The sequence below is a fragment of the Phyllopteryx taeniolatus genome, chromosome 20, assembly GCF_024500385.1.
Source record: "Phyllopteryx taeniolatus isolate TA_2022b chromosome 20, UOR_Ptae_1.2, whole genome shotgun sequence".
NCBI lineage: Eukaryota > Metazoa > Chordata > Actinopteri > Syngnathiformes > Syngnathidae > Phyllopteryx > Phyllopteryx taeniolatus.
Window position 1 is genome coordinate 125,817 of NC_084521.1, and position 22,686 is coordinate 148,502.

Here is a 22,686-nt window from a genome sequence, read left to right on the forward strand (position 1 = left end):
ACTACGCAATGGAAACAGTCATACAATGCATGCAGTATAAAATTTGGTACAAATATATATATTTTTTTTAAATGCGTCTATTATTTCCAAATAATATAATACATTTGCTTAACAAATTTACTTGTATTACACACCCAGCATCATGAAGTAAAATTGATTAAAACATCAATGTGAAAATTATTGATAACAATAATGCTACAGAGTAATATACTATATAGTACAGTATATTATGCCAGTATGTTGAGGAGCGTGATTTTCTAACGGAGAACCGTCTAATGATGCAGTCAACAAATTTTACAAAAAATAACCTTCAAATGTATTCTGGCTCCCTCTGTTGAAGTTCCCAGTCATTGCTGGTGCGCTCCTTGTCCATTTTAGTCTCTGCCTGTCAACCCCGTGGAATGTGCGACGTACATCATGCAGACACCAGGCACCCCCGCCCCCCCCCCCCCCCCTCGCTTCCACACACCCATCTGAGTGTTCAGCCTATGCTCTGCAGCTCACCCTTCTTATACGACACTCTTTCAAAGAAGTCTTTCCTCCATCTTTGTTCCTCCCAAAAAAATCCAGTGGCTGTCGCTGACTTGGTAAGTAACAAATACTGTATTAATATTCTCAGCAACAACTCGGAAAGTTGGAGGTGTGAGAAATTCCACTATGGAGACTGAGCATGTGGGCGTCTATTTTTAAAAGCAACCCCGTCCAGTGCTGGAGCACATCAGTCGCAGCTAAGATAATCATTCAGCATCTAATAACGACAATGCCAGGAAATTACTGTTGTCCATCTTTGGAAAAAGATACAAACACTATTCTGTAATCACATGTTCAATGAATATTTCCTTTTAACAGAGAATGACAAATGTTTATATTGGCGCTTCCTGCACATACAGTACACTAGGCTGTCCGTGCAAATAATAATTTAACTGAACGAAAGGAGTGTACTTTTTAAACCAATCCAATATACATCAGTCCTAAAGCATTTCAAACATGGATGTTAAACTGCACTTAAAGATATATACTGTGTATAACTTGCTTTTTGAGCCAAGTTTACTCGTTTAAAATGACTTCTTTTTCATTAACATTACATTACACAGGTGGAAAATGCTTTTTCAAGTTCTTGCTGCAATGTAATTTCACTGTTTAGTTTCTAAGGGCCATATGATCAACAGTTGAGAATCATGATCAACTAACTGTACACTGTACTTCTTAGTGCAGAAAAAGATGCAAATGTTGACAGCAGCCCATCCACTGCAAAGCAACTGTAATTGAAATGCTTACACCAGCAACTTTTGCTTTTCTTTGTTTTCATCAGTGTGTGTTTAAATCAGCAACCACTGTTTGTAGTGAACATTATGAAATACATTATTTCCTGCCCATTCTTGATACCATGAGAACACAATTCCCTTTTAAAAGATATTTGAAACGAAATGCACTGTGACAACGATGCCCAATTGTTAAACCCTGAATCATTTTTAATCTTCCACTGGCTTGTTTTTGCCCCTTCTCCAAGGTGACCCTGTACAGGATGTCCTCTACCCCTGAACTGTCCCGCCCCCTCCTCTTGACAGCCCCACCCTCATTCCACTCTGCCATCCCTGTATTCTCATCTGTGGAGCCCAATGGTACCACTTGTCAGGAGTGGGAGCAGGCCCACCATGTTCTCTTCCACTTGGGGAACATGTCTCTGATGCTGGGCCTGCTCATCCCCACCATGCTTGGTCTGCACATGATTCTACTTCGCCTTCTTCTCGTGACAGGTCTGTCTGGAGCGCCACATTCTCGTGGTATTCTTACTTTTATACTACAGCTGGAAGCTGTCGTAGTTGTATTTTTTTTTCAAGATTTGCATGAAAATTATGGTCCCTTCCTTGTGTGAAGGTCCAACAAACAAGAAATTTAGGAAGAAGATAATGGTGGAATGAAAATGTATTTACATGTTTATATTCCACTTGGAATTAGACGGGAGACAGGAAGCTGCAAGATTCATGGGAAATGTGGTTGTAAACGGTCATTTATTTATAGTCTATTCAAAGAGCCATGTCTCAGAGGGATTGAACAAGGAAACGGGGTCAAGTAAGAGAAAGAGAACATAAAGTATTTGCCAACCTTTTTTTATTTCATTTTTTGCAGTTCCCCCATTCTAATGTTTAACATCACCAAACAAATGTTAACATGAGACAAAGATCACCCAAGTAAATATAAAATGCTGTTTTTAAATAGTGATTTTATTTATGAAGTACAAAAAAATATTTTAAAAGCTACCTGGCCCTGTGTGAAAAAGTGAAGGCCCCAGAAACCTAATAACTGGTTGGGCCACCCTCAGCAGCAACAAATGAAATCAAGCGTTTTATATAACTGGCAATGAGTCTTTCACATCTCTGTGAAGATATTTTGGCCCACTCTTCCTTGCAGGATTTTTTTAATTCAGCCACAGTGGAGGGTTTTCTAGCAAGAACAGCCATTTTAAGGTCATGCCACAGCATTTCAATCGGATTCAAAACCTTATTTTTTATTTAGCCATTCAGAAGTTGACTTGCTGGTGTGTTTTGGACCATTGTCCTGCTGCAGAAATCAAGTCACAAACTGATGGCTGAACATTCTCCTTCAGGATTTTCTGGTACAGAGCAGACTTCATGGTTCCATCAATCACAGCAAGTCGTCCAGGTCCTGAAGGAAAAAACAGCCCCAGACCATCACACTAACACCACCATGTTTGACTGCTGGTATTTTTTTCTGAAATGCTGTGTTACATTTACAGCATATATATCTCGACACACACCTTCCAAAAAGTTCAGCTTTAATCTCGTCAGTCCATATTCTCCCGAAAGTCTTGGGAATCACTCAGATGTTTTTTGTTTTGTTTTTTTCAAAAGTATGATGAACCTTGGCGGCACGGTGGCCGACTGGTTAGAGCGTCAGCCTCACAGTTCTGAGGTGCGGGGTTCAATCCCCGTCCCTGCCTGTGTGGAGTTTGCATGTTCTCCCTGCGCCTGCGTGGGTTTTCTCCGGGCACTCCGGTTTCCTCCCACACCCCAAAAACATGCATTAATTGGAGACTCTAAATTGCCCGTAGGCATGACTGTGAGTGCGAATGGTTGTTTGTTTCTATGTGCCCTGCGATTGCCTGGCAACCAGTTCAGGGTGAACCCCGCCTCCTGCCCGATGAGAGCTGGGATAGGCTCCAGCACGCCCGCGACCTGAGTGAGGAGAAGCGGCTCAGAAAATGGATGGATGGATGGATGATGAACCTTAATGTCCTTTTTGGTTAGCAGTGGTTTTCGTCTTGGAACTCTTCTGTGGATGCCATTTTTGCTCATTCTCCTTCTTCTTGTTGAGTCATGACCACTGACCTAAACTGAGGCAGTTCGTTAGATGTTGTCCTGGATTCCTTTGTGACCTCTTGGATGAGTCATCGCTGTGCTCTTGGAGTAATTTTGTAAAGCTGACCACTCCTGCAAAGGTTTACCACTGTTCCATGTGTTCTTCATTGCTCACTGTGGTTTGTTGCTCTTGAATTTGTTTGTATCGTGGCAATTTCTTCCAGGTTTTAGAAATGTTTTGGCCAACTTAATTTTGTCGGAGGTTCTATTTAAGTGATTTTTTGATTGAACAGGTCTGAAGGTAATCAGGCTTCGGTGTGGTCAGTAAAAACAAACTCAGCTTTTCAAATATTTTGATTAGCCACAGTTAGTTTATATTTTAACAAGAGGGACAATTACTTTTCCTTACAGGGCCAGGTAGCTTTGAAATTTTTTTCCCGAAATAAATAAATTCACTATTTAAAAACTGAATTTAATGTTTATTTGGGTTGTCTTTCTGATATTTACTTTTTTTTTTTTAACTCTAATGTTAAACATTAAAGTGGGAAAACAATGCAAAAATATAAGAATCTGAGAAGGGGAGGAATACTTTTTCGAAGCACTATATATTTTGTATAGGTATTTTGTATGTAAATGTATTCTGTCATTAAGCTGTTTGTGTTTCTCATTTTTTTGTACCCTGTCAGGATGTGGCTTCTTCATTGCTTGGGCAACATTGTACAGGTGTAACATGGATGTGATGGTTTGGAACGTGGTTTTCCTGGTGGTCAACTTCATGCACTTGTTGTTTCTCTTGTACAAACGTAGGCCGGTGAGTTATGTATTTCTGGTAACTAACGTCATTTGGGGTGGGTTGTGTGTCTTTATTTATGCTGAGGCTCCAGTCTTTGCATTGTCTGAGGAAGAAGGTTACATATCCTCCTTGATTTGGTTCTGCCTTGTAGTAATGGGATGCAAGTTTGATAAAATAGAAAAGTACCTCTCGGGCATTTGGGGGACGTAATGGGCCCACAGCAAACTGACAGAATCAGAGCAGGAATTTACAGTACAATATGAGACCTTTCCTCTTAAGCCATTGTGCTTTTCTCAACTCTAGGTGTGTTTTGAATAGACCAGCTAATATACTGTATTTTTATGTCAATTTAATAACAGCTTGTTATGCAAGGAATAAATTAATACTGTCTGCTCTGTCAGATTAAGATTGACAGGGATCTGAGGTCGGTGTATAAGAGGATGTTTGAGCCCCTGCGTGTGAATGAGGCGCTGTTTCAGAGACTCACGGGCCAGTTCTGCACCATACAGACGATAAAGAAAGGGCAGGCCTATGCTGCAGAAGACAAGACCTCTGTGGACGAACGACTCAGCATTCTTCTCAAAGGAAAGTATGTTCTGTTTCATGACTATGTTACTGGGTTTCTTAATCAGAATCAGATGGCCAAACATTAGTTAAGAAAGAGAATATGTTTCAATATATTTATGATTATTGTTTTGGTCTGACTTTTTTTTGTATTAGCAGTCATTCTGACTTCTAAATTTCTGTGCAACAGGATGAAAGTGTCCTACCGAGGACATTTTCTTCACAACATCTACACCAATGCCTTCATTGATTCTCCAGAGTTTCGATCCACTTTAATGCACAGAGGAGAGAAGTTCCAGGTATTAATTTTATAAAAATGTAGATATGATATATATAAATAAGTCAAAACAGATGGGCCTTATTAACCAATAACATATTTAAATTTTTTATCATTTTAAAGAAAGTTAATCTAAAAGAATTATTAAACTGTCAGGAAACAACTTTCACCTTTAAGTCTAAGACCACACTTAATGTAGTATAAAAGACCACACTTAGTGTAAAAAACACATCATATATATATATAAAACCTCTCTATCATGGGAAAGACTAAAAAAACATTATGTCTAAGGACATTAAGGACTAGATTGTAGACCTCAACAAGGCTGAAATGGGCTGCAAGAGGGTGGGTGAAGAGGAGACTTCTTCTTTTCCTTTCGGCTTGTCCCGTTCGGGGTCACCACAGCGCGTCATCCTTTTCCATGTAAGCCTATCTCCTGCATCCTCCTCTCGAACACCAACTGCCATGTCTTCCCTCACGACATCCATCAACCTTCTCTTTGGTCTTCCTCTAGCTCTCTTGCCTGGCAGCTCCATCTTCATCATCCTTCTACCAATATACTCACTATTTCTCCTCTGGACGTGTCCAAACCATCAAAGTCTGCTCTCTCTAACTTTGTCTCCAAAACATCGAACCTTGGCTGTCCCTCTGATGAGCTCATTTCTAATTTTATCCAACCTGATCACTCCGAGAGCGAACCTCAACATCTTCATTTCCGCCACCTCCAACTCTGCTTCCTGTTGTCTCTTCAGTGCCACTGTCTCTAATCCGTACATCATGGCTGGCCTCACTACTGTTTTATAAACTTTGCCCTTCATCCTAGCAGAGACTCTTCTGTCACAAACACACCTGACACCTTCCTCCACCCGTTCAAACCTGCTTGGACCCGTTTCTTCACTTCCTGACCACACTCACCATTGCTTTGGACGGTTGACCCCAAGTATTTAAAGTCCTATACCCTTGCTATCTCTTCTCCCTGTAGCCTCACTCTTCCCTCACCACCCCTCTCATTCATGCGCATATATTCTGTCTTACTTCGGCTAATCTTCATTCCTCTGCTTTTCAGTGCATGCCTCCATCTTTCTCACTGTTCCTCCAGCTGCTCCCTGCTTTCACTGCAGATCACAATGTCATCTGCAAACATCATGGTCCACGGGGATTCCAGTCTAACCTCATCTGTCAGCCTATCCATCACCACTGCAAAAAGGAAGGGGCTCAGGGCTTCACCCTGATGCAGTCCCACGTCCACCTGAAATTCGTCTGTCACACCTACAGCACACCTCACCGCTTTTCTGCTGCCCTCGTACATGTCCTGTATTATTCTAACATACTTCTCTGGCACTCCAGACTTCCGCATGCAGTACCACAGTTCCTCTCTGGGTACTCTGTCATAGGATTTCTCTAGATCTACAAAGACACAATGTAGCTCCTTCTGACGTTCTCTGTACTTTTCCATCAACATCCTCAAGGCAAATAATGCATCTGTGGTACTCTTTCTAGGCATGAAACCATACTGTTGCTCACAAATACTCACTTCTGTCCTGAGTCTAGCCTCCACTACTCTTTCCCATAACTTCTTTGTGTGGCTCATCAACTTTATTCCTCTATAGTTCCCACAGCTCTGCACATCACCTTTGTTCATAAAATGGGCACCAGTACACTTTTCCTCCATTCCTCAGGCATCTTCTCACGTGCTAGAATTCTATTGAACAAGCTGGTCAAAAACTCCACAGCCACCTCTCCTAGATGCTTCCATACCTCCACAGGAATGTCATCAGGACCAACTGCCTTTCCATTTTTCATCCTCTTTAATGCCTTTCTAAGTTCCCCCTTACTAATCATTGTCACTTCCTGGTCCACCACACTTGCCTCTTCTACTCTCCCTTCTCTCTCATTTTCCTCATTCATCAACTCCTCGAAGTATTCTTTCCATCTTGCTAGCACACTGCTGGCACCAGTCAACATATTTCTATCTCTATCCGTAATAACCCTAACCTGCTGCACATCCTTCCCATCTCTAATCCCTCTGTCTGGCCAGCCTGTATAGATCCTTTTCTCCTTCTTTAGTGTCCAACTTGCCATACATGTCATCATATGCCTCTTGTTTGGCCTTTGCCACCTCTACCTTTGCCCTGTGTCGCATCTCAATGTATTCCTTTCGCCTCTCCTCGGTCCTCTCAGTGTTCCACTTCTTAGCTAACCTTTTTCCTTGTATGATTTCCTGTACTGTGAGGTTCCACCACCAAGTCTCCTTCTCTCCTTTCCTGCCAGAAGATACACCAAGCACTCTCCTGCCTGCCTCTCTAATCACCTTGGCTGCAGTGGTCCAGTCTTCTGGGAGCTCCTCCCGTCCACCGAGAGCCTGTCTCACCTCTTCCCGAAAAGCTACACAACACTCGTCCTGTCTCAGCTTCCACCACATGGTTCTCTTCTCTGCCCTTGTGTTCCTAATCTTCCTCCCCACCACCAGAGTCATCTTACACACCACCATCCTATGCTGTCTAGCCACACTCTCCCCTACCACGACCTTACAGTTGGTAACCTCCTTCAGATTACATCGTCTGCACAAGATGTAATCCACCTGCGTGCTTCTACCTCCGCTCTTGTAGGTCACCCTATGTTCGTGCCTCTTCTGGAAAAAAGTGTTCACTACAGCCATTTGCATCCTTGTTGCAAAGTCTACCACCATCTGTCCCTCTAAGTTCCTTTCCTGGATGCCGTACCCATCACTTCTTCATCAGTCCTATTACCTTCACCAACATGTCCATTACAATCTGCACCAATTACGACTCTCTCTCTGTCTGGGATGCTCAGAACTACTTCGTCTAGCTCCTTCCAGAATTTCTCTTTCACCTCTAGGTCACATCCTACCTGTGGGGCATAGCCACTAATCACATTATACATAACACCCTCAATTTCAAGTTTCAGCCTCATCACTCGATCTGATCACTCTTTTCACCTCCAAGACATTCTTAGCCAACTCTTCTTTTAAAATAACCCGGACTCCATTTCTCTTCCCATCTACATCATGGTAAAATAATTTAAACCCTGCCCCTCAACTTCTAGCCTTACTGCCTGCTCTCCTGGACACACAATATATGAAACTTTCTCCTAATCATCGTGTCAACCAACTCCCGAGATTTTCCTGTCATCGTCCCAACATTCAAAGTCCCCACATTCAGTTCTCGGCTCTGTGCTTTCCTCTTCTCTTTCTGCCAAAGAACCCACTTTCCACCTCTTCTTCTTCTTTGACTTTGACCCACAGTAGCTGAATTTCCAACGGCGCCCTGCAGGTTGACGGCGCCGGTGGCGGACGTTGTTAACTCGGGCCACGACTGATCCGGTATGGAATTATTTGGATGAACGCTCCAATGAACTTTGTTTGGCAAAGTTTTAAGCCGGATGCCCTTCCTGACGCAACCCTCTGCATTTATCCGGGCTTGGGACCGTCCTACAGTTTGCACTGACTTGTGCCCCCCATAGGGCTGCATTGAAGAGGAGACAACAGTTGGTGCAGTAATTAGAAAATGGAATAAACATAAAATGACTGTCAATCTCCCTCTATCTCTGGCTCCTCGCAAGATTTCACCTCGTGATGTATCAGTGATCATGACAAAGGTTAAGCCTCAGCCCAGAGAAGCCGGCAGCGTTTCTGGGTGTTGTTGATAAATGGGTTTTGCTTTGCATAGTAGAGTTTCAAGTAGCGCCAAACTGTATTTATTGACATTAGTTTTCTGAAGTGTTCTTGAGGCCTACGTGGTTATATCCTTGACACATTGATGTTGGTTTTTGATGCAGTGCAATCTGAGGGATCAAAGGTCACGGGTATTCAATGTTGGTTTTCGGCCTTGCTGCTTACATGCAGTCTTGAGCGTGTTCAGCTCCAGGTTGTGTCGGCCGCACCACAGCTCCAGCCGCTCCGCTTCCTGTCGATATGCAGACTCGTCACCGTCCTTGATGAGGCCGATGACAGTGGTGTCATCTGCAAACTTCAGGAGTTTGACAGTCGGGTTCGCTGAGGTGCAGTCGTTTGTGTAGAGAGAGAAGAGCAGCGGAGAGAGGACACAACCTTGGGGCGCCCCAGTGCTGATGCTGCGTGTGGATGAGGTGGCCTCCCCCAGCCTGACCTGCTGTGTCCTGACCGTCAGAAAGCTGTAAATCCACTGGCAGATGGCAGGTGAGACGCTGAGCTGGAGAAGCTTGGATGAAAGGAGTTCAGGGATGATGGTGTTGAACGCTGAGCTGAAGTCCACGAACAGGATCCTCGCGTAGGTCCCTGCACTGTCGAGGTGTTCGAGGATGAAGTGCAGTCCCATGTTGACTGCATCATCCGCAGACCTGTTCGCTTGGTAGGCAAACTGCAGGGGGTCCAGCAGGGGACCTGTGACACTCTTGAGGTGGTCCAGCACGAGACGAAGTGACAGGCCTGCAGTCATTCAGACCCGAGATTGCAGGTTTCTTGGGGACTGGAATGATGGTGGAGCGTTTGAAACAGGATGGAACTTCGCACAGTTCCAGAGATCTATTGAAGATCTGAGTGAAGACTGGAGCAAGCTGGTCCACGCAGACTTTGAGGCAGGATGGGGACACATGGTCCGGGCCTGCCGCTTTGTTAATCTTTTGTTGTTTGAAGATGCGTCTCACATCCTGTTCATGGATGGTTAACGCAGAAGTCAGAGGTGTGATTGTGGTCGGGGTGCGGCCGGATGGGTGTGTGGTGTGAAACTTTCCTTTTCAAATCTGCAGTAGAAGGTATTCAAGTCGTTGGCTAGTGTGCTATTGTTCTCAGCTTGGGGGGATCGTCGCTTGTAATTAGTCAGCAATTGGAATGCATGCCAGACTGATTTAGAGTCGTTTGCGCTAAACTGATTTTCAAACTTTGCTGCATAGTTCCTCTTTGCAATGTTAATTTCTTTAGTCAGCTGGTTTCTAGCTCGATTATACAGGGCCCTGTCCCCGCTTTGATATGCGTCCCCCTTAGCTTGGCGAAGCTGCTTAAGTTTAGCAGTGAACTACGGCTTGTTGTTGTTGAATGTGCGAAATGATTTTGTTGGTACACACACATCTTCACAGAAACTCATATAGGATGTAACAGTGTCCGTATATTCATCCAGGCTGCCAGCTGAATTTTCAAAGACACTCCAGTCTGGGCAGTCTAAACAGCTTTGAAGTTCCATCTTGGCTTCATTGGTCCACTTTTTCACTGGAGGCTTCGCGCATTTAAGTTCTTGCCTGTACGTCGGTATTAAGTGAATTAAGTAGTGATCAGACGAGCCCAGGGCTGCACGAGGTATAGCACGGTATGTGTTTTTTACCGTAGTGTAGCAGTGGTCTAAAGTATTATTTTCCGTGGTAGGACAGTCGATGTGCTGCTTGTATTTAGGGAATTCGTGGTTGAGTTTAGCTTTGTTAAAGTCCCCGAGAATAATGAGGGGTGAGTCCGGGTGTTTTTTTTTTCAATTTCGTTGACTTGTTCGGCGAGCGTTAGCAGTGCGGCGTTCGTGTTAGCTTGAGGCGTTATGTAGACTCCAGCCAGTATGAATGATGCGAACTCACGTGGCGAGTAGAATGATTTACAGTTTAAAAATAGCGACTCCAAATGCGGGCTGCACTGTGTGCTGAGCTCCGTGACGTCCGTACACCATTTTTCGTTGATATAGAGGCATATCCTGCCGCCTTTTGTTTTCCCCGACGATTCCATGTCGCGGTCCGCTCGATGAATGTGGAAGCCGGGAAGCATGACGGCACAGGTACAGCGTCGCAAAGCCAGGTCTCCGTGAAGCACATGGCCGCGGAACGTCCGAAGTCTTTACTGGTCTTTAACAGAAGATGAAGCTCGTCCATTTTGTTGGGTAGGGAGCGTACATTCGCGAGGTGGATCGACGGGAACGCCAATCTGTGTCCTCTCTTGCGGAGTTTCACCTGAATGCCGGCTCGTTTCCCTCTATGGCGCCGCTTCCGTCTCCATGCGCCGAAAACCGCGGACGCCGCTCCGGTGAGTAACTCGGGGAAAAAACTGAGCGGATTTGCAAAAGTTGGTGACAGAAAGTCTGGAGTAGCCTCCTTGATGGTTAGCAGGTCTCCCCTTGTGTGAGTGAGTCGTGTAAGGTCTCCAAAGACGGACGAAAAACACAAAAACAAAAACAATACTAGAGAGCGCGTTACCGAGGCGACCACACTGGTAGGCGCCATCTTGGAACTATATACCATATATATATATCTGGTAAGCGGAACGGAAGATGAATGAATATATATACACACACACAAACACACACAGACTAACAAACACAGTCTGACATATCCTTGCAAAAAAAAAACAATACTTCTACTTCTACTACTGCTCAATCGCAAATGTTCTTTAAAAGAAACTTTAAAAAAAATGAAAAACTGTTTTTTTCAAACTATACTTACACTTTCTTCTTGTAAACGCTGTATGTGCTAAAGAGCAAATGTGTTCATAATAACTATTGGTCAATGAGGCTCATTGTCTGATTTGTCTTTCTATCTCCACCTAAATTATTATTAGGTCCACCATTTTATGTGCTCTGTCCTTATTTTCTTATGACTAATAGATAACCATTATGGCAGAGGAGAACTGTAAATTCCTGTGCTGGTCTCGAGAGAGACTCACCTACTTCCTGGAGTCAGATACCTTCCTTAATGAGGTGTTCAGGTACCTCATTGGTAAAGACATTACCAACAAGCTCTACTCTCTCAATGACCCCACCCTCAGTGACAAGGTCAGCGCAATATTATTTAGAAGATAATGGCAACATTACAACAATTTAACAATTCTTATGGTTAGTATTTGTCTTGCAGATTGTTAACTGATTTTGTTGTTGGTTCCCAGGCAGTGAAGAAGATGGACCGCCAGCCCAGTCTCTGCTCGCAGCTATCTATGATGCAAATGCGGAACAGCATGGCCAGCACCAGTGACAGTGATGATGTCCTTAATCAGATCGTCAGAGGAGGTTCTCCTGGCTCCTCTCTCCGTAAGTCACAGTTTATGGGTCAACAACCATATGGCTAATCGAAGCTATCCTTCTCGAAATATATACAGTATATATTTTTTATAAGTTTTTCAATTAATAATGGATACATAATTAAATACTAATATTTGCCAAAGGTTTGCCCTGATTATCTTCAGAATTTATATTTCGTTAAATCATTAATTCATTTGTTTTTCCTTAAAAAAAAAAAAAAAGAAATATCCATAATCTTGTTCTTTTTTCTCGTTACTTAGTGCTTATTTTCTTTACTTATGACTTGGCTATTTCTGGCATATGACCTAGGGCAGCACAATTAATAGAATTTTAATTGTGATCATGATTTTGGCTGCCATGATTAAATGAGCCTGATTGTCTATGATTTTTTTGCATTTAAAATACTGTGATTTTTGCATTTAAAATGCGGGCACTGCTGCATTTGAAAAGTGCTTCATTTGCAGCAGTGCCCGCAACCTAGTCAGCCAGCCACCAGAGGGCGAACGCATGGTTAAAGCTTCATTAAGGGCGGTCACCGTGCTTTGTGGCCAATTTGAAAATGAAAGCTTAAAATGGCATTGATGTCCAATGTGGTAATATAGGAAGCTTTTATTTTGAAGTTGGCCCTGTCAGCACGTTCGCGGAGAGGTGGGTGTCACTGTAAGAAACTATGAAAGGGACTGCAAGCAGAAATCCGTGTTTTGTTTCTAAATACATACACGGTGAATGACTAGTTAGCACATCTGCCTCACAGTTCTAGGGACCGGGGTTCAAATCCCGGCCCCGCCGGTGTGGAGTTTGCATGTTCTCCCCGTGCCTGGGTGGGTTTTCTCCGGGCACTCCGGTTTCCTCCCACATCCCAAAAACATGCGTGGTATGTTAATTGAAGACTCTAAATTGCCCGTAGGTGTGAATGTGAGTGTGAATGGTTGTTTGTCTCTATGTGCCCTGCGATTGGCTGGCGACCGGTTCTGGGTGTACCCCGCCTCCCGGCCGAAGATAACTGGGATAGGCTCCAGCAGCCCGTGACCCTAGTGAGGATAAGCGGTAAAAAAAATGGATGGATGGATGGATGTTTGAAGTGCTGAAAACATATGCAAAGACTTCAAGAACAAATGAGTGCTAAATTGTTGAGATATAGTTTAAGCATCTTTTTCACCATTTGAATTTTCCTGATTTTGTGGGCCAGGCTAAAACACATCCCCATGACATTGGGTCCTGGGGTGTATAATTTCTAGCGCGAGTTCCCTCCCCCACTATATAAGTACAAAGGCTGCTCATTTGTGAGTTAGCTGTGCTTAGCATCCATTACTAGGCCCATTTACCCCTCCACCTTGCAGTTAGCAAGCTAACGATGACTTCAGCCCGAAAATGCGTCTTCGTTGGATTTCGTTGGAAATAAAAAAAGCGATGGATTGACTTTTTAAAGACACGCAGATGGCAAGCTGAACATCAACATCGCCAGCCGACTGCAGTTGCATTTTATGACGGATAGTTTTGTAAACTTTCACCAGAGACAACATGGCTTCGGCGGTAACTTGATACTAGTGAATGGGGCAGTGCCGACTGTCTCACTACCTGGGCTTCCCCCTAGCGTGCCGTGTTCAACTGTGACATTATGTCACCAACAATAACTACTCAATTTTGAAGTTGAACCTCCGAACATGATTTTGCATCTTATAAGCGATCACCCCCTCAGTATTTTTGATTCCTTTTGGCGCATCCATTTCGACACGCCCAGACAGCTGAGAGGCGGCCCTTATTACTCAAGTTTTGAAACCTGATTTTATATAATTAGTGTTTTTTTTAATTTTTTATTATTCATTCAAATTTGACGGTCTTGTTCACATTAGTTTTCTCGGTGGTGCGTCGAATTTCCATGACATTTTTTTGGGTCTACTTCGTGCCACTTTAACAATCGTTGTAGAGGCTGCCTTGACTTCAACTTTTCGTTTGGCTTGAACACAGTAAAAAAAATAAAATAAAAATAAGTTAATAGAGAGGTAAATCACAACTGTCCAGTTCTTTGCAGTTTCTGACCATGCACGAGCATAACAACGGACACGTATAGCCGCCCATGACAATTCGTTGCATTGACGGGGATTTTCAAATGAAAAGTCGATACCTACAGCCTAATGTTATTGCGTTTTATGCATTAACTATATTTGCTTCCATTAAATTGCAATCCATAATTGCACTTTGTAATAGCATATTCATTCAGTTAGTCCTTGGTAAAGTAGATTTTTTTTGGGGGGGGTACATTTATTTTTTATATAAATGTCACCAGGGCCCCCCTCTGGAGTCGTTGCAGGAACCAGGGCGGAAGCAGAGGCATAAATTGAAACGGCTGAGAAATAAGGCCCAACGAGCTTGCTGGGGGTTTAAGCCGCTTGGCGGAATGGAGATAAGCCAGGTTCTTGTGGTCAGTCCATATAATAAAGGGCGAAGCGGTCGCCTCCAACCAGTGCCTCTACTCCTCCAGGGCCCAGACGATGGCTAGCAGCTCACGATTCCCTACGTAATAATTCCGTTCGGACGCACAGGGATGTAGTTTTTGGAACACCGGGTCCCGCTGGGAGAGGACAGCTCCCACCCCCGTCACAGAAGCCTCAACCTCCACCACGAACTGGAGGGAAGTGTCGGGGTGTTGCAGGACGGGGGCACTGGTGAGCAGTTCCTTGAGGTGTTTGAATGCTTGCAATGCGGCAAGGGTCCAATGGAATGGGGAGCTGGTGGAGGTGAGACTGGTGAGAGGAACGGCAACCTTGCTGTAGTCACGGATGAATCGACGATAGAAGTTGGCGAAACCTAGGAAACTTTGAAGCTCTTTGCGGGTGGAAGGAATAGCCCAATTGATGATTGCTTGGAACCTTCTTAGGGAATGGGAGGCGCTCGAGGGGAAACTGGAGCTGACACGCCAAGCCCTCATGAATAAAATTGTCACCTGCGCCGGAGTCAATGAGAGCTGTGACTGGTGTGTTGCGAACAGGACCACGAATAAAAGTGGGAATGGTCATACAGGAGGGAGAGCTTGGGGAGGTGTTGGTTTGGCTCACCACGGCGCTCTCGGGTCGTGGTGAGCCCGGTCCTTTGAAGTTATGGCGCAATTGGCTGTGAAGACCAAGATGGCGCCTACCAGTGCCTACCTTACACGACTCACTTACACAAGGGGAGACCTGCTAACCATCAAGGAGGCGACTCCGGACTTTCTGTCACCAACTTTCGCAAATCCGCTCAGTTTTTTCCCCGAGTTACTCACCGGAGCGGCGTCCGCGGTTTTCGGCGCATGGAGACGGAAGCGGCGCCACAGAGGGAAACGGGCCGGCATTCAGGTGAAACTCCGCAAGAGAGTACACAGATTGGCGTTCCCGTCGATCCACCTCGCGAACGTACGCTCCCTACACAACAAAATGGACGAGCTTCATCTTCTGTTAAAGACCAGTAAAGACTTCGGACGTTCCGCGGCCATGTGCTTCATGGAGACCTGGCTTTGCGATGCTGTACCCGATGGCGCCGTCATGCTTCCCGGCTTCCACATTCATCGAGCGGACCGCGACATGGAATCATCGGGGAAAACAAAGGGCGGCGGGATATGCCTCTATATCAACGAAAAATGGTGTACGTACGTCACGGAGCTCAGCACACACTGCAGCCCGCATTTGGAGTCGCTATTTTTAAAATGTAAACCATTCTACTCGCCACGTGAGTTCGCATCGTTCATACTGGCTGGAGTCAACATACCGCCTCGAGCTAACACGATCGCCGCACTGCTAACGCTCGCCAAACAAGTCAACGAAATTGAAAAAAAAAACACCCGGACTCACCCCTCATTATTCTCGGGGACTTTAACAAAGCTAAACTCAACCACGAACTCCCTAAATACAAGCAGCACATCGACTGTCCTACCAGGGAAAATAATACTATAGACCACTGCTACACTACGGTAAAAAACGCATACCGTGCTATAACTCGTGCAGCCCTGGGCTCGTCTGATCACTGTTTAATTCACTTAATACCGACGTACAGGCAAGAACTTAAATGCGCGAAGCCTACAGTGAAAACAGTGAAAAAGTGGACCAATGAAGCAAAGATGGAACTTCAAAGCTGTTTAGACTGCACAGACTGGAGTGTCTTTGAAAATTCAGCTGGCAGCCTGGATGAATATACGGACACTGTCACATCCTATATCAGTTTCTGTGAAGAGGTTTGTGTACCAACAAAATCATTTCGCACATTCAACAACAACAAGCCCTGGTTCACTGCTAAACTTAAGCAGCTTCGCCAAGCTAAGGAGGACGCATATCAGAGAGGGGACAGGGCCCTGTATAAGCGAGCTAGAAACCAGCTGACTAAAGAAATTAACATTGCAAAGAGGATCTATGCAGCAAAGTTGGAAAATAAGTTTAGCGCAAACGACTCTAAATCAGTCTGGCATGCATTCCAATCGCTGACTAATTACAAGCGACGATCCCCCCAAGCTGAGAACAATAGCACACTAGCCAATGACTTGAATACCTTCTACTGCAGATTTGAAAAGGACAGTTTCACACCACTCACCCACCCGGCCGCACCCGCGACCACAATCACACCTCTGACTTCTGCGTTAACCATCCATGAACAGGATGTGAGACGCATCTTCAAACAACAAAAGATTAACAAAGCGGCAGGCCCGGACCATGTGTCTCCATCCTGCCTCAAAGTCTGCGGAGACCAGCTCGCTCCAGTCTTCACTCAGATCTTCAATAGATTTCTGGAACTGTGCGAAGTTCCATCCTGTTTCAAACGCTCCACCATCATTCCAGTCCCCAAAAAACTCGGGTCTGAATGTCTACAGGCCTGTCGCTTTGACATCTGTGGTCATGAAGTCCTTTGAACGTCTCGTGCTGGACCACCTCAAGAGTGTCACAGGTCCCCTGCTGGACCCCCTGCAGTTTGCCTACCAAGCGAACAGGTCTGCGGATGATGCAGTCAACATGGGACTGCACTTCATCCTCGAACACCTCGACAGTGCAGGGACCTACGCGAGGATCCTGTTCGTGGACTTCAGCTCAGCGTTCAACACCATCATCCCTGAACTCCTTTCATCCAAGCTTCTCCAGCTCAGCGTCTCACCTGCCATCTGCCAGTGGATTTACAGCTTTCTGACAGGCAGGACACAGCAGGTCAGGCTGGGGGAGGCCACCTCATCCACACGCAGCATCAGCACTGGGGCGCCCCAAGGTTGTGTCCTCTCTCCGCTGCTTTTCTCTCTCTACACGAACGACTGCACCTCAGCGAACCCGACTGTCAAACTCCGGAAGTTTGCAGATGACACCACTGTCATCGGCCTCATCAAGGACGGTGACGAGTCTGCATATCGACAGGAAGCGGAGCGGCTGGAGCTGTGGTGCGGCCGACACAAGCTGGAGCTGAACACGCGCAAGACTGTAGAGATGATCGTGGACTTCAGGAGGCATCCTTCGCCACAGCTGCCCCTCACGTTGTCCAGCTGCCTTGTGTCAACCGTCGAGACCTTCAAGTTCCTGGGAATTACAATCTCTCAGGACCTGAAGTGGGCGACCAACATCAACTCGTCCTCAAAAAGGCCCAGCAGAGGATGTACTTCCTGCGGCTTCTGAGAAAGCACGGCCTGCCACCGGAGCTGCTGAGACAGTTCTACACAGCGGTCATCGAATCAGTCCTGTGTTTTTCCATCACAGTCTGGTTTGGTGCTGCTACAAAAAAGGACAAACTCCAAATGCAACGGACAATCAAAACTGCTGAAAGGATTATCGGTACCCCCCTACCCACCCTTGAGGACTTGCACGCTGCCAGAACTAAGACAAGGGCGTGCAAAATCCTCTCGGACCCTCCGCACCCGGTCACCAGCTTTTCCAGCTCCTTCCCTCAGGTAGGCGCTACCGATCAATGCAAACTAGAACTAGTAGACATTCCAACAGCTTCTTCCCTCTTGCAATCAACTTCTTAAACAGCTAACCTATAATTCCATTACAACAAGCTGGCAATTTTTTGACTTGAGTTCGTTGTCACATTTCTGTGGGGCCAATTATGTATTACTCGTGCACTGTAGTTGTCTCGCCATGCTGCACTATTTGCATATACTGGCCACTCATGCCAGAGTAGCATCTGCTCCATTTGCACACTGATTGAGGAGTATCTGTAACATTTGCACAACCAACATTGTCCCAGATTATCGCACTACTCGTCACTTTAAACCGCATACATTCCTTGAGTGCACCGGACTATTGCAATATTAGTCATTCGAACTGCTCTAAGTGCTAGAGGACTCTGCATCTTTTTGCACAATTGTTTTTTGTCAATGTCTTTATGTCTCCAAAGTGTTCTGTAAATTGACTGTCTGTTGTACTAGAGCGGCTCCAACTACCGGAGACAAATTCCTTGTGTCTTGGACATACTTGGCAAATAAAGATGATTCTGATTCTGATTCTGAAGTGACCTGGCTGTCCATAATAAATACATAATCACTGAGTGAAGCGGCACTGACGTTCCAGGGGGTCTAAATGGGTCTTGCCTAGTTGCATAGGCTCCTCCCATCCAGTGGGGGGTGAAGTGGAGGTGGCAGGAGGTTTAGTGTGCAGCGGAGAGGCTGCTGGCACTGAGCCCGTGGATGGTGTTATGCTGCGCGTTTTTGTTCCTCGCTCACGAGCTCTCTCTCGGAAGCGGTTGTCAACTTTGATGGCTAATGATATTAAGTTCTTAAGTGAGGTGGGTTCGTCCCTGGCAGCGAGCTCGGCGTGGCTGGAGCGGACGGCGAGGCGATGGGAAGAACACAATCGCTTGAGTACAGACGCAGGTCGTCAGATAGTTACTTGTATACAGCAAAAACCTGGAGGTACGAGAGTTGGCTGGTGCATCACAATCAAGTGTCAATACTCAGGCGACGGCTTCCTGGAACTGACAGGCATATATGCAGGCAGTGATGAGTGATGATTGAAGACAGGCGAGGACATTGGGCGCCAAAGGCAGGGACCTCAGGCCAAGGTGATGCTGATTGCTGAGAGAGAGAGAGAGAAAGCACCACCCAAGCTCCAAAGGAGGAACTGCAGGGCATAGATCATGACACTTAGCAGCTCTTATATAAAAACAATAAATTAATCTCTTACCTCTGCATCGTATTTTTGTTGAACCAAAACGCCAGAAGTGATTTATGCACTTACCAAATATTCACCCCTTTGTACTCCCGTGCTCGCGTGGCCTACAGTGCCCGCATTGCATCACGTGATCGACGCATTGGGCGGCACTTGACGCGGACACGGCAAAAAATGTTGCTGGGCGTAAAATGCCACGGAGATCATCCCTCGTGATTCGTGTTCGTTTTAGTCACCTGCTGTGATGACGTACTCAGCGTTTCCCTTTGTTCCACATACCACCTACTCCGTCGAATTCTTGATCGATTTTGCAGTATAATTAAACGTATCATCTCGTCATCTTGTTCCATTTGTTCTAGCAGATACTGTTCCACGGTCGCCGTTGTTGTTGCTTTGTTCCTTGTTCCGGAAAGTGAAGTTAAAACGGCTACCGGAAATGGCCATAAAATGCAGAGAAAACTCCACCCTGTGGTGTCATAGCCTATACCACCGGTCGCGACACCCCTGACTTGGAAGAGAACTGCAGCGCGCATGGGTTGCGCTCGAGTATAAAGGCAAACTGCCGCAGTGACGTCAGCATGGTTGCCGTCCGCACGAGGATAAAGAAACCTTAAATCAGTCAGAAAGCACAGAGGATTGTTGGCTTTCAAAAAGATTTTAGTCGTGAAGAGAGGCTCTTTTTGTTTAGCACAAAGGCTATTAACATTGTAATGTTTTTAACAGTTTGTGTTAATGGAATCCCATCCTGCTTTTTATAGTCTGATAGAATCCACATCACCATGTTCTAGGATCTTGAGGAGGAAGCACTGTGGATATTATCCCACTGAAATGTGAATTATTTGTTGTGTAGACAAAGGGTTGTTTTGTTTTGTGTTGGCCTAGGATCTCAAAGTGTTGCAACAATGTGCAAAATACATTTTTATATCGAATTGCTGAATATTTGTGCTGTTGTTTCCTATCTAGAAAAATCACCAGGTGTCAAGGCCTCCACAAAAATGAAGCCAATTGAGGAAGGTATGGAGGATGATGTTTTTGTTGATTCTCCTCCCTCCAAGTCCTGCCGTCTGTCGAGCACATCCACTGAGGAAGTCTAACCTGGAGGAAACAAACATACACATACCTCTAAGAAACCAAAAAACATCCAAGCATCCAAGAACATCCAAGAAATATAAAAGATGAACAATATAGTTTAGACCAGTCATATTTTTTGCAGCATTATGCTGAAATGTATTTGTTTTAAATATCCAATGTCATTATTCTTTGTATTGTGAAAATTTGACTTTTTAATTGTTAGTAATATTTGGGTCTCTGGAGTGCTTGCCCACCCATCAAGTGTTAAATTAAACAACCAGTCAAGTTTATTGAATTTTATTAGCTGCCTACTTTTTATAAAAATTTGTCAGTGAACAAACTGTTCTGAGTTTCGCGGCATTGCGACACAACATTATGGCTTTGCAGTTTGTAACTTGTATGTTTCGACTCAGGGCTCAACATACAGCCACACCTAACGCTGTCTCTAGTTGTCTGTGTAATTATTGGCCCAGTGTATGGGGTGACCAGTAGTAGCTCACTTGCATCAGACAAGACCACCACCTCAAAATTAGCAAATTTCAGCAAGACAAAAATTAAGGGGTGTAAACTCTGCTGTAATTATTTATCATTGCTCTATTTAGATAGATAGATGGATAGATTGATAGATAGACAGACAGACAGAGAGATGGATGGTTATTTTTTCGCATTTGCAAACCAAGTTTATATTCTCATATGCAAAGTGTCTTTGACACTTGTAATCAAATATTAAGATATGCTGACTGAGGTTAATATATATTTTGATGAAATCTTTCTTGACAACATTTTTAGGGTGTCACTGTATGAAATGCATATAGATTCCTGCTTAAATGCAGGATGATTCTCACTAAATTCCGGAATCGCTTATGGTTTTACAGTTTACACAGTGTCCTGTTTGAAAATTGTTATTGGTATCACAAATTATGTTTACAAACGTGAGAAAGGGTAATGTGGGTCCCCTTCCCATGGGCTCACCACCTGTGGGAGGGGCCATAGGGGTCGGGTGCAGTGTGAGCTGGGCAGTGGCCGAAGGCGGGGACCTTGGCGATCTGATCCCTGGCTACAGAAGCTGGTTCTCGGGACGTGGAATGTCACCTCTCTGGCAGGGAAGGAGTCCGAGTTGGTGTGTGTGGTTTAGAAGTTCCGACAAGATACAGTTGGGCTCGCCTCCACACACGTCTGGTGCTCTTGTACCAGTCCTCCACTCTGGAGTTGTGTGAGAGGCGCCGAGCAGGTGTGGGTATACTTATTGCCCCCCGGCCTTTACATTGGGGTTCTACCGCGGGGGACTCCATTGTTCTGCTGGGGGACTTCAATGCTCACATGGGCAATGATAGTGAACACTTGGAAGGGCGTGATTGGGAGGAACAGCCCTCCCGATCAGAATCCGAGTGATATTCTTTTATTGGACTTCTGTGCTCATCAGGGATTGTCAATAACGAACACCATATTCAAGCATAAGGGTGTCCAAACGTGCACTTGGCACCAGGACACCCTAGGTCGCAGTTCGATGGTCGTGTCATCGGACTTGCGGCCGCATATCTTGGACACACGGTTGAAGAGAGGGGCGGCGCTGTCAACTGATCACCACCTGGTGGTGAGTAGGCTCCGATGGTAGGGGAAGATGCCGTTCCGACCTGGCAGGCCCAAACGTATTATTAGGGTCTGCTGGGAACGTCTGGCAGAATCCCCTGTCAGAAGGAGTTTCAACTCCCACCTCCGAAAGAACTTCACCCACGTCTTGGGAGAGGTGGTGGACATTGAGTCCGAGTAGACCATGTCCGACGCCTCCATTGCCGAGGCGGCCGACCGGAGCTGTCGCCGTAAGGTACTCGGTGCCTGTTGTGGCGGTAAACCCCAAACCCGTTGGTGCACACCAGCGGTGAGGGATGCTGTCAAGCTGAAGGAGTCCTATCGGGCCTTTTTTTCCTGAGGCAACCAATGAGTACCGGCTGGCCAAGCGGAATGCAGCTTTTGTGGTCATTGAGGCAAAAACTCAGACATGGGAGGAGTTCGGTGAGGCCACAGAGAATGACTTCCGGACAGCTTCAAGGAAATTCTGGTCCATCATCCAGCATCTCAGGAGGGGGAAGCAGTGCACCATCAACACTGTGTATAGTGAGGATGGGGCACTGGTGACCTCGACTCGGGACGTTGTGAGCCGGTGGGGAGAATACTTTGACGACCTTCTCAACTCCACAGACACGCCTTCCCATGAGGAAGCAAAGTCTGGGGTCTCTGAGGCGGGCTCTCCTAACTCTGGGGTTGAGGTCACCAAGGTGGTTAAAAAGCTCCTCGGTGGCATGGCCCCGGGGTAGATGAGATTCGCCCTGAGTTCCTAAAGGCTCTGGATGTTGTGGGGCTGTCCTGGTTGACACGCCTCTGCAACATTGCGTGGACATCGGGGACAGAGCTTCTGGATTGGAAGACAGGGGTGGTGGTCCCCCTTTTTAAAAAGGATGTGTTCCAACTATTGGGGGATCACACTCCTCAGTCTCCCGGGTAAGGTAATTCAGGGGTGCTGGAGAGCAGGGTCCATCAGGAAGTCGAATCTCAGGTTCAGGAGGAGCGT

General features: G+C 45.6%; 1 protein-coding gene across 2 annotated transcripts; it reads left to right on the forward strand.

Annotated features, from left to right (window-relative positions):
* The first annotated feature begins 436 nt into the window (after window positions 1–436).
* Window positions 437–20,407, forward strand: bves (blood vessel epicardial substance). Of its 2 annotated transcripts, none has more exons than XM_061758516.1 (8): window positions 437–587; window positions 1,511–1,757; window positions 4,007–4,131; window positions 4,515–4,702; window positions 4,868–4,976; window positions 11,527–11,694; window positions 11,805–11,946; window positions 20,010–20,407. In XM_061758516.1, the coding sequence occupies exons 1-8, from the start codon at window positions 489–491 to the stop codon at window positions 20,138–20,140; spliced, it is 1,209 nt and encodes a 402-aa protein (XP_061614500.1). In that variant the 5' UTR covers window positions 437–488; the 3' UTR covers window positions 20,141–20,407. The 2 variants fall into 2 exon arrangements, with proteins under 2 accessions (XP_061614500.1, XP_061614501.1); XM_061758517.1 differs by having other exon boundaries at window positions 4,623–4,702.
* Window positions 20,408–22,686: the final 2,279 nt, after the last annotated feature.

Coding starts and splice junctions, on each gene's coding strand:
- bves (XM_061758516.1), top strand. CDS start 489: ATGCTCTGCAGCTCACCCTTCTTATACGACACTCTTTCAAAGAAGTCT. Junction 4,132..4,514: donor TCTTGTACAAACGTAGGCCG/GTGAGTTATGTA, acceptor CTGCTCTGTCAG/ATTAAGATTGACAGGGATCT. Junction 4,977..11,526: donor ACAGAGGAGAGAAGTTCCAG/GTATTAATTTTA, acceptor TATGACTAATAG/ATAACCATTATGGCAGAGGA.